General features: G+C 40.4%; 1 protein-coding gene and 1 long non-coding RNA gene across 3 annotated transcripts in view; both read right to left on the bottom strand.

Moving 5' to 3' along the window:
- Positions 1-5,886, bottom strand: part of LOC137995036 (protocadherin Fat 4-like) — a 50,459-nt gene extending 44,573 nt beyond the window's left edge. The window contains 5 exon segments of the mRNA XM_068840606.1: positions 561-650; positions 845-904; positions 2,509-2,639; positions 4,005-4,061; positions 5,739-5,886. Of these exon segments, the coding sequence (XP_068696707.1) occupies positions 561-650; positions 845-904; positions 2,509-2,639; positions 4,005-4,061; positions 5,739-5,796 (396 nt within the window). The 5' untranslated portion in view covers positions 5,797-5,886.
- Positions 5,887-12,349: 6,463 nt separating this feature from the next.
- The window catches only part of LOC137976590 (uncharacterized), a 6,652-nt gene continuing 6,501 nt past the window's right edge, over positions 12,350-12,500 (bottom strand). The window contains exon 3 of one of the 2 annotated variants that reach the window (XR_011117784.1): positions 12,350-12,500. This exon is cut by the window's right edge and continues 427 nt beyond it. This is a non-coding gene — a long non-coding RNA (uncharacterized lncRNA). The other variant, XR_011117783.1, reaches the window with a different exon arrangement.

Genomic DNA, 12,500 nt, shown 5'->3' with positions numbered 1-12,500 from the left:
TGTTCAAAACTGACAGATTGGACTTCAGAGGTTGGATCCAGGGAAAAGTGATGTCAAAGACTCACTAGCTTCAAATTTCAGCGTGTGAATGCAGCTTATTATGTACGCAAAACACAAGTTTAAAAGTCTGAAAGCCCAAAACTCCCATGCTGCATAATAATTCTGTGGCGTACACACGCATTGTATTCTAACTTAAACTAGTGAGCCTTTGACGTCATTTTCTCCTTGATACAGCTCTCTCAAGACCTCAAAGTTAGTAATGGCAAACCATTAAATAGGAAAATTCCACTTAATAAACAGGAGTCTTTTTGAAATCTAGGTTTACAACTTCCGCTGCTTAGTGTTAAGATAATTGATTTTTTTGGTCACAGGCTGGGGCACTTTAAAGGTTAGCGGGGTTTCAATTCCAATGTGCAGAGACGAGGTTTCCATGACAACCATGGAAGAAGGAACCACCCCCCAAAGAGGCCACTAACAGGCACAGAATCTGAAAGGATTTAGTGGAAACCAATTACCAGACCAAAATTAATACTTACTATAATATGATGATCTCAACTTACTTCTCTGACTCTCACATGGTAGTATTGGTGCTGAAAGTGTGGAAAGTGGTCATTTATGTCAAGGATCCAATAGAGAACAGTTGCAGAGGCCTGTTAAAAGTCAAAACATAGAACAAACATAAGACAAATCAGTAAATAAATGTGGTGTGGTGAGAGTCATAGACAAGGCCACATGAAATCTGAACATTAGCCACGTGTACATGGTGTAACATACATTCCACTGCACGGCAATGAAAACAACACAGAAAAAAAGTTTCAAGAAAACATCAAAGATTATGACCAACCTTATCCCCAGCATCATCAAAAGCAAATACTGTAAATTTTCCATTGGTAGAACTTAGCTCCTGGTAGATAGTAAGAGATAACTATTGCACATACACTGTATGTATTTATGTCTCCCACAGGGTATACATACTGTAAGTGATTTATAATAACCATAAAAATTAATTATTCTAAGTAAGGCTAAGGGCAATGGCCTAAAACCGATTCAAAAAAGTGCTGAATTTCCTTTGAATCCATAAAATGGATTATACTACCTGTTTTGAGACTAGAACAACATATTCCCAGAAAAGGAGAGGGCCACAAAAACACAAGACAGAGCCCCCCAGCCCTTGCCTGTCGCACAACAGTGGGTCTAAAACACAGGTCACAGGTCAGGTCAGGGCAATAGGAAGAATAATTTTTCTGCCAAGGAAATAAAAAGAAATATTAAATAAATAAATAAATTATGGCAGTACCCATAACTCCTGTCATCACATGATTTATCTTCTGAGCATGAGGCTAAAAGCCACAGAAATGGCAGATTCAAGCAAAGCCGAGAAAAAGGTACAAGTAGGAAGCAACTTGCATGTGAAATTCATTGTTTTCATTCTCCTGGAACAGATTTAATTGTGTAGCGCCACATTCTGAACCTTAAAGTAAACAATGCCACCCATAGAGTGGTTCTAAACCGTTTAGAACAAAGACAAAATTATAAGGATTTGTATGGAGTCACTGTAGCATGAAAGGGCCAAACTGCAATAAGATGCTAATTTTTGGCAAATGGCCATTCTTCATCATGTACTTTCTGAAGATCTTAATGAATCCCATAATTTCATAATATTAAACATTTGTGACATCACACTTTACCACTCTATTCTTTGAGATCCTTGCTTCTATCCCATTTCCTTCGAATGATGCTGGTGAAGGTACTTTGAATTACTACTATTATTGTTATAAATGCGTGACAGCTGCAAAATTGTCAGTCACGGGAAAACGGTACAAATTTAAAAAAGTAAAGTCTGAAAACGCAAGTACCAGTACCAGACATGGTCATGGAGTTGAAGGACAGTGGGTATTCGGTGGCATTGAAGGAACTCTTATAATTTATTTCAGAAATAGATTAACCTAGAATTTAAGCATCCATGGATATACTCAAAAAACCATTAATGATTCAAAAGAATTTGTAAATGAGAACAGTAAACACACAAACCAAATCGAAGGACAGTGGTCTGAAGACAGGATTGCCCAAATTTGTTCGGCGCAAAATTATGTGTGTATTCAGGACATATTGCAGAATTTATGTGGCGTTATTTACCTGACCTGTGACCTGACCCGACCTGACCGGCAACCTGACCTGTGACTTCAACCTGCCGATGACCAGAAATCGCATACCAATACATGTGTATGAGGATAAAATTCCTAACCTCTTTCTTCAGTATGAAGAAAAAGCCAATTCTGGGAGTATAGCGATATTTCTCGTTACTTGACCTATTGTTATTAATATAGAGGCTAATTGGCTGTTGAAACAATAACTTTTGTTCCGTGGTTGGCAAATTTCAACATGAACAAAAAATGTGAGTCGTCAATGTTTCATAGAAAACAAGAAATACCGCTAGGTCCAAAAGAAGCGACATTAATGCAGAAGGTGAAAAGAAACTTAACATATACTGTATACTACTGAACAAACCTCTCGGTCGAGATCTGCCAGCACAGTGATAATTCCCGAGGAACTGTTGATAGCAAAGAATGCTCCACCATCTGCACCTAACTCGTATGTGACATTCCCTGGACCCGCATGGGCTTGAACTACAAACGAGCCTTAAGAAAAGAAGAGATGATGAAAAAATTAATAAAAAGACGTTGTTGATATCGATAGTGATTTCTAGCCGGAATTTTAGGGCGCTTTCCATTTGACAGAACTGGCCGGCCACACGGAATAATACGAGGGATTATAATGCAAGAGTTCCTTCAAAATTGTTGCATTTTCTTTGCAAACTGACGGGTCTGGCCGGGCACTTGTGACAAAAGGAAAGCGCCCTTGGTCTCTGGTCGTCCGCCATTTTAGTAGCTGAGTGACCACGGCTTGTCCCTAAGTGGCAAAAGTCTCCGCTCCGGGCGGGGGACATGACTTGAATTTTGCTTAGCTGCCATCTGAGTTTCAAGATTCAGAAGGATTGACTTTACAACAGTGTATCACCAAACAACTGTTGTTATACCGAGTCAGGAGCTCATTAAGATGAGCTCCTGACCGAGATAAACAATATGACGTAATGAGTAGACATCTTTGCGGAGGTGCCAACCTATCGAGATCTAAAATCTGGAGATTTTTTCCATCCGGTCTCCCCACTCCTCCCCCCTTGATCAACCTACTCCACCCCTCCCCCCTCTATCAACCTACCCACTCCCCTCCCCCCCCCCAAAAAACGCACCCACCCATCCCCCAGCAGCTCCTTCAGAATACAAGAATATTCTGCCATTGTGAATTTCCGGGAAAACAGGGTACTTATGTCAAGAATTTTTTTTGGTTAATCGGAGATCCAATCAAACAATCGGTTATATGGCTATGATAGCTAAAGGAAACCATTTTGTTTAGTTCTATTACTCAGAGATGAAGAAATGTATTAAGAAACAATGAAACGAGTTTAAAAAAATCGATTTTTTTAAACTTGGCGATGCAATCTAGAATGGAGAAACGTCTGTGAAAGGTTCAGAGTCGTTTTTATCCGGGAGATTTAATGACCCGTACGGGAGAGCGGGAGATTCGTTCCGTATTCGGGCAACTCCCGGATAATCCGGGAGAGTTGGCACGTATGCAAAATGTTCCTGATCATCACGAAACGAATTTGGTCGGCCCCAAATTTAACGGCGGGTCTAATCTGCAGGTCGCCTAATTAGGCCTACGGTTAGCTTTTAAGAGTGTTTAGGATACTTTCTGTATTGGTGAAACAATGACCTGCAACCTGTGACTTGCGACCTGCAGATTAGACCTGCCGCAAATTTAAACTATTTGCAAAACTCATCCATGAGAAACGGTTTATGCTGCAATTAATGCTTATAGTGCAATCCATTTTTCTTTCTGGGAAGTTAAACTTAACTCTCGAGTGAGGTTCAATTTTTGTTCGATGGGGATGGTCAGTATACTTGGAGATAAAAGATAGTGTCGAGAGAAAATATTGTACTTACCCACCGGTTGCTCCTCATAGATTGTAACATAAATGAATTCTGGCGAAAAGTAGAGACCTACAAACAAATCGAGTTGACTGTATAATAGGTTTCACTCATGTCGTACTAACAGCCTAACCATGGAAAGGTAGGTCGCGCATCTTTAAAAGCTTAATTTACAAACTTCCTCAGTAAAACATGTACAGCCGTTTCATATAAATAAAGATGAACTTTGGAAAATATTATTACTACGCAAGATCCTAAAGAAGCACTGTCATGCTAAATTTGCTGTTTTGAGGTCGAAACTGGATAAAAATCTAAATTACATAAATTATGATAGCACTGAGTTTCCGTGAATCCATTTCCATCCTCTCCACCCTTGGCTGCAAACAACAAAGCCGGATTATTGCAACAAAACTACAGCATTACTTTTTGGTCTTCATTGATGCAAAGTCTGACTAAAATTGGGTGACAATGCACCTTTAAAATGAAGAAACGGAAGAGGCCCTTAACTTCTCTTTCAATTGTTACAATTGTTTTAGCTATCTGTAGACAGCTGAAGCGTATAAAATCAATAGAAACTCAAAGATATACTGATGCAGTTTGATAACGTAACATAAAATTGTGCAACTGCAATGAGTACCCATTATCTCCTGTTGAGTTACGGATGGCAAACTGAAGATGAAAATGTGTTGCGTTTTGTCATGATATTATAAATTATCATAAATTTTGTAAATTCTCGCGCATTCTCGTTAGATGCATGTGGCTTAATACCTAATGTAAGTGGAAGACCCTTGCCGAAACGGAAATCATAAATATCTTTCTCTTCTCGAGCATTGGTCTGTCATAAGAATTCTATAGGCTGAGCAAAACGAACATGGCTACCACCCGGTGACTTAGCCGGCTCATGTCTTCAAGATGACTTACATTTCCAAGTTTCATATGCTATTTTTACTCAGTGACTTTGCTAGTGAAGTCTGATCACACAATTTGTTCATAATCTACATAATCTTCCGGCTAATATCACCTAGTGAAATCAAACTAAACAAAGGCCGGTATAAGTAGTTCACGTTGACTTTCATGGTTAGTTCGGCGTATAGACGCCTAACTGAGGTTTAAAATTTAACATCTTATCCGATGTCGGTTTTTAATAATTTACGAGGTTAACTGAAATTCAAAACTTCGGCTGCAACTATATCAAATTCAGCCTGTGATCTGAGAAAAACGATTCACATGATGGAATTGAACTTCTATTCATGTTATCCTTAAACTTCTACAAAAATTGAACACAAAAACCGTACAAATGAAAGTTCAAATGTGTAAGAGTACTAAGAAAAAAGAGAGAGAAAAACTTCGCATTTTTAATTTGCATCTAGTTAAGACTATGGCTGGAAAAGGTTAGAAATCGAGAAATAAAGTTAGCCGCCACAGATGAGCTGAGAACTCCGTAACAATTTTTGTACAAGAAGAAAAAAAGCAATTTCCTTTGAAGACTTAAGTGAACTGGTTTGTGTTTTGAGCGGTTCTTTTCCGAAAATTGAGAATTATACACAGTCAGAATTAAAGATCAAAATGTTGTTTTCAGTCAAATTGTTTTGCATTGCACATGTTTCTATTAGTCAAAGAAATATTCAAGTAACCGAGGAGAGCATGAATTACCAACAATTTCCCACCGGAAAGAAGTGACGAAGGGAATTCTGGTATTACAAAAATGAAGTAATGTTTTCAAGAAAGGAAAATAATAGGTGGACTTACCGTGACAAAATCCAGCAAGATAAAATAGTGATGAAAATGTCAATAGCGCTTTCTTCATTGTCAGACCCTCCTAGTTTTTTTGCAAATTATGACATTTCTTCTTTCTTTGCCGCTGCCCTTGACAAGTAAATTGCCCACTGGGGCTTTAGAGAATGATCAATTCCCCTTTCTTATCTGCTCTTTTGTAAAACACGCTTGTGAAAATGTTTTACTAACTTCGCTGTGTTTCATGCACAAGACCTCTCGATTAGTATCATTAATAATGAAATAACATTAATTCGGTGGTGGATTTATCGAGTCTCTCGTAACTTGCGCCCCCAGGGTGGCATTGAATGATTCATAGTCACATTGTGCTTGCATTCTTTTTTAGTCCTATCACAATCCTTGTTAATAAGAATGACTGATTTTCATTCCAAAGATCACTAATGTATTCTCAGAAGAAGAATTAAGACCACAACTGGTTGTTCTACGTTTACGTACTGTGGGACAGAACATAATTTCCGCGAAGATCATAAGAAGAAGACCGGAGTGAAAACTCATTTTTCGTATAAGCAGGAAATTCATTATAAAACAGGCTTCTACACTGCAATATGAGAAAATTTTGAAGGCGCTTATTGCATAGAGATGTAGAGATTGACTTTAGTGAGAAGACCATCGCGTACGAGGACAGATAATCTGCAAATCTAATCTAAGTATTCTTTAAGCATGAATCCGTTCATCAGCTTTCTACTGTCAATCAGCCAGTTGCCGTTTCCTTGCATTACTTCACCCAATGATTGGTTCAAAGTTCTCCCGCCACTTTTTCAACCAATCGGAAGTAAAACCAAAACCAATAGTGACTCGCGCGTGCACATTTTCCCGCGTTTTGTGTCAGCTACGTGTTATTACTTCGATTCATTTTTGTTTGGTTTACTTGATTGGCTCCGTCCCTTGTGATTGGCCAAAGTAATTACTTTGGTTTTACGACACTCGATTGAAACTCGCTCTAGCGCGGTTTTCAATTGAGTGTCGAAAGTAATTAGCGAATTGCTTTGGTTTTGCATCACTTCACTAAGTGATTGGTTGAAAGTTCTCGCGGCACTTTTTCAACCAATCAGAAGTGAAACCAAAACCAATCGTGGTTCAACTCGTGGTTCGCGCGTGCACATTTACCCTCGCTTTGTGTCGGCTGCATGTAATTACTTGGAGATTTGATTGGTTTACTGGATTGTCTCCGTCCTTTTTGATTGGCCAAAGTAATTACTTTGGTTTTGGTTTCACGACACTCGATTGAAACTCGCTCTTTGTCCAGAAATGCACGTCAGTTAGATGCACGTGAAGCCTGTAAGTCCTCGTGGTCCCAATATTCCTTGGCGGCTTCATCTTTCAATTCAAGAATTCCTCGATCCCTGCATCTGGTTTTTGGTGCCAGAACGAACCAAAATTGCAAGTTGGCATGCAATGGATCCAATTCCTGGCATTTTCGTCGTGCTGATTCTGATTCGTCGTTTTGTTTTAGTGGTATTTTCTCATTGGTTGCGAAAAAAAAATGCGATTTAGAGCAAAAAATAGTGCGCCGGATTCGTGAATAAATCGCACTACCTATCAGATTGCAAGGATCATCAGCAATTCAAGGTCTAAATGGATGTAATAGATGACGAAAGTGCACACGATAGTGAGTGCGAGTGCGCATCACAAACTCTGCCTCTTATAGACCAGGCCCCAGTTGTTGAAAAGATGGATAGCGCTATCCGCCGGATAAATCACTATCCACTGGATAACTCAATTGGTTTTGCTAGTATTTATCCGCAGGATAGTGATTTATCCATCATTTGAACAACTGGGGCCAGCCCAATAAATCAATACTTCTCATTTTGTTCGTAACACGACGACCACCACGACAATTATGGGTACTTGCCTCAGTTCTTTTCTACTACTTCCGGGTATTTTAATGAACGTATTAACGTTTGGGTTGGTTCGATGAAGTGAGATACTTAAATTCTTGGAGAGTTCCTAAATACGTATTCCTTTGCCACTAGGTAATCTCTTCCCTGCTGGCAGAGATCTCTTTTCTTTTTGCTTTCGCTGGGCGGACGAATACCGGAAAAGAGATCTCTGCCATGGGTCAAAACTCATTTTGATCCAAACGCGGTCCACAACCTTGGACGCACTCTTCAAAGTCTTCAAACAGCATGCCACATGTTATGTTTGCTGACTGCGACTGAAGCCCGCTGTGTCGCGCGCATTTCTCTACAGTAATAGAGCACAGCTTGGCAGCGAGGCCTAGAGGACACAATTGCACAAACAAATCAAACTTACTTACTTACTTGCTTACTCATATATTAATCCTCGTAGTCTTACAACCATGCCGGAAGCTAAAAGAATGTCAATTAAAATTACATTTAATAGGATGTCGTACAGCACACTTACAAATTTACAACTGGCTCCAACTTTGAAATTAATGTACACACAACATTTATAATGCAAGAAATACTACGAATACAAAAAATAAATACATTGTAAAAAAAAAAGTTAGGATGGAAAAAGGTTCTGATGATAGGCAAGGCATATACTTGGAAGGCTTCAGGACTGGTAGCAGTGACGGCTGTAGTAGGTAAACTGTTCCATACAGGTATTGTGCGAGGGAAGAAGGAGTACTTGTAGGCATTGGTGTTGGTGGCAATGTGTCGGAACTTATAGGGGTGTTTTGAGCGTGTGCGAGGATCTGCGGGCCGGACGGAGACAGGAATCCGAATGGGGAGGTAGATTAGATTGTTGATTGACTTGTAGAAGGTAGTTACAGCAGCCAGATGTCTCCTGCACTCAAGTGTCTCCCATCCAAGGGTTTCTCTCATTTGTGTTACTGAAATGAATGAACCTGTTTATTCATTTCTTTTGTTTGTGTCCTCTAAGCCTTACTATCAGGCTGAACTTTAATACATTGAAAGTGGTCTATTCTGCTGTTGTTAAGTGAACCCACACAACATGAAGGGGAGTCAGGGTGGTTTAGCGGTCATCAACCGTGCCTCCCACCTCTGTGACCCAGGTTCAACTCTTGCCTCGGGTCGTATGTGGGTTGAGTTTCAGTCGATCTCAATCTGACTCCGAGGGTTTTTCTCCGGTTTTCCTCCCTCCTCAAAATCGACTCCCGGCCTATTCCATCAGGCTGTGGTGCTGTGCTCCGAGGTCATACATGGGTCGTGTTCAGGGGCCGAGCGCCTAGCCGACAGCACAGCTCCTTCGGCCCGACCTCGTTGAGCTGCGCCCTTAGTAATTCAGTCTCCGACTGCGAGAAAGGGCGATTAGCAGATCAGATCTTTCTTTCTTTCTTTCTATCACGGTCGCTAAGTAACCGCCGCCCATGTTCAACACAGTGAGTCTCGACCCGTGGCAGAGGTCTCTTTTCCCGTACTCTTCAGCCAAGCGAACGCAACAGAAAAGAGACCTCTGCTACCAGGGAATGTCATCTCTCGTTCGGCCTCACAGTTGTGCACCCATAGCTCTCGCCCGGCAAATGCAAATACCAGCATATCCAAGTAAAACAATTTTCGGTTCTCAAATTCTATTCAGCTTTGTTATCGTTCAATATCAGATTTATGGGTACAGTGGAACCCCGCCATACGACCACCCCGTTATTACGACCACTTGTTTGCGGCCCGAACAAAAGCCCACACATTTTCTTATCTGAAAACCCCGTTAATCCGACCACCCCGTTATTACGACCAACGACCACTTTTGGAGTCCTCAGTCGTTATTTTCTTTATAGAATTACCCCGTTAGTTCGACCAGTCAGAATGCTTGGTGGGGCTGCTGAATGAAAACAGACACAATCTGACAAACAATGGATTAATATTTTATTGAATGTTTTTTTTAGCCAAAGGTGTTAGTGGTTAGCATGACATCCGGTAAATTGCAGTGTTCAGTAAAATGGATGCACTTTTTTAATACAGTACTACAAAAGATCTGATAGACTTAACTTTGCAGCATTTCGAGGATCTCAAAGTTATTTTGCCTTCTTGTTTCTGCTGCATGCTTCCACTGTGGCTTTTCTCTTCAAGTCCATTTCCTGTTCTTTTCTGACAGATCGGTTATTTGAAATGTCTAATAATTTGTTAAGCATATCAACGTTGCTTGGCTGTCCAGTAAACTTCTAAACGGATTTCCATCCCGTATCCCAACAACTTATACTTGTGCTTTTGCTTCCATTTCTTGGTTTCGTTTACTGTTACATTGTTCAGTTGAATTGAATTGCCGTTGTAAGGTTGTTAATTAACTGCAAAAAGATTGAGTTTTAGCGGATTGAAGTTGTACATGTACTGTAGTAGAATGTAGTTTAAAAGCATTTTGCATCATAATTTGACCCTACCCCGTTAAGGACGGTGCCTACTAATTCAAAGGTATTTTTGCCCGGATTATGATTATGCAGGAAACGTAGATCTTCCCAAGTGTTATTGGCTACCCCGTTAGTTACGGTTACGAGAAGCCGCTGTGGGGATGGGGTAAGTGTTGTAATGACTGTACCTCGTCGGGTGGAGTTAATTTGACCTCGGACCCAAGCTCCGTGTCTCGTGCGGCGATCATAAGCAGTTAAATTCATCAGCTATCGTGGAAATCGAAGCAGAAAATGCTCATTTCCAGCAAAGTGCGTGGAAATTTTTGACTACGAAACATTCATGGAGGTTTGCAAATGATGTGGCTTTAGCTTTGCGTGAAAAAATCTTGGCTGGTATGGATTTTCGAGTTGCAAACCGCCTCTGAGCTGACAACGGTCGAAATCTTAGTGTGCAGCCCTGACTTCGTCTTAGAACATTGAAAACACGGACTTCGCGAAACTGTGAAATGAACTCCAAAAGGCACAAGAATACAGCAGAGGTGAGTCATTTTGATTCACTTTATTGAAGGAACGTTAAATTGAGCATTTTTTAGGCTTTATAATCGACTGTATTTTATTTCCCATACAAAGTCTTATAACGCGTTTAAATTCTCAACGGCTGTCTGTAGTGACGCGAGCTTGGGCTGCCTATGGTAAAACATCCCGACTCACGTAGTCAGATTTCACACTACGGCGACACCGCGGCAAAATGATTGCGCAGGCTTGAGCTACGCGCGAATCGTTTCCACGCGCTAGGGACTGGTACCAATCAAATGTGCTATAGAAACAACAGCGCGGCAAAATGGCGGCAATTTAAATTCGCTGTTTGTTTTCATTTTGCGATGATAAGGACAACACTACATTGATAAGGTTTAATTTTTGAAGAGAGCTTCCTGAAAGACTAATCTTCCGTGTGTCTTTTCAAACCAAAAAACTATAGTTCAAACCAGGAGAATTTTACCTTGCATTCGAGCGCTAGAGCAAAAGGACGAAGTTCGTAATGTTATTAGTCGCGATGGTCTCCGCGTTGGTAAACTTCTGGGGGGAAAACTGAGCTCTGAGAAGGAAAACGCGGGGTAAACATCTGCAAGGGCAGAATGATAATTCCTCTTGCGAAGATGGCTTATGTTGCTTCTGTTGAACGAGGAAATCGTCCGCTTGTTTCATTGGAATCATTTGAAAGTGAGAAATAAGCTTAAGTTCTTTTCATGCCCGCATCCCACTCATTCGGCAACATGGCTAAGTCACTTCCCTGCCCTCCATTCTCATATTTTACAACACTAGTTACTTTTACAAGAGCGAGGCAATAAAATAAAGAAAATATGTCTTAATTTTAAGAGAGGATCGCAAAAACGTTTTGAAACTAAGAATAAATTTGCCCGGGGGGGGGGGGGGAGGTGACTCCCATATGAAACAGACGGGGATGCTCGACGTCTCGCTTAGGGGGTGTAAATTTTGGATTTTGGTCTCGCTTAGGGTGTTCCGGGCAAAGCGCCAATATTTTATGCCACCAAGGTCTCGCTTAGGGTTCCGCGAAGTAACACAGAATTACGCAAAGAGAAACAGAAGTCAAATTTCCTTTTCAATTTTCCTTTTCAATTTTCCTTTTAGATAAAAGCATTCGATGATTATGTCTTTTTGTCATTAAAACTCATCGCGTTTCGTATTTTTGTGTTTTTAAACGGTCTCTTTTAGGGGTCAAAATTTGCTTAAGCCACGCCTAGATTGGTCTCCTTTAGGGGTTAAATTCAAAATTTCCGACGAGAATCCCCGTCTGTTTCATATGGGAGTCCCCCCCGGGTAAATTTGACTCCAATGCTACTTGATGTTTCCCTTTTACTTGGAGTTTGGTAGTGGTCCATCGTTGAAAATATTTTTTCAGCATTTTTCCTGCAGCTGGCTGGTAACTGTAATTTTTTCCTCCAGCTTCGTCGATCTCCTTGTAGAGCCTTGCTGGGATGAGGGTGGGGAGACATGAGAATCATGATAATGAAACAGAAAACATTCACGTGCATGTGTTTGGAAAATACTCATTTCACTTTTGCATGCATTGCACCAGCAAAAATCCAGCCTAAATTTTGCACAGTGTGTAAAGATACTGAAAGAGGAATGTAATCATACATCCAGCAAGACTAGAGGCATTCTGCTTCATACTAACATTTTAATTATGCACAACTGATCCAGTTTCACTACCCAATGATAGACCCACAATGGCTCTATCTGGACCCACAATGACTCTATCTGATTCATTTTCAACAACTACTATGGTATGTGTTACCACAAAACACAATATACACTAACTCAAATATCTCTCTAATTTTATTGTTGTAAGTACCGTATATTCATTATTAAGACTATTACAAGTAGGAGAATTCTCAGAAGTTAATATCCAAACCCATGCTCAGCAAGAG

The sequence above is a fragment of the Montipora foliosa genome, chromosome 1, assembly GCF_036669935.1.
Source record: "Montipora foliosa isolate CH-2021 chromosome 1, ASM3666993v2, whole genome shotgun sequence".
NCBI lineage: Eukaryota > Metazoa > Cnidaria > Anthozoa > Scleractinia > Acroporidae > Montipora > Montipora foliosa.
Note: the sequence above shows the minus strand (reverse complement) of the source record. Positions and strands in the feature narration are given on the sequence as shown.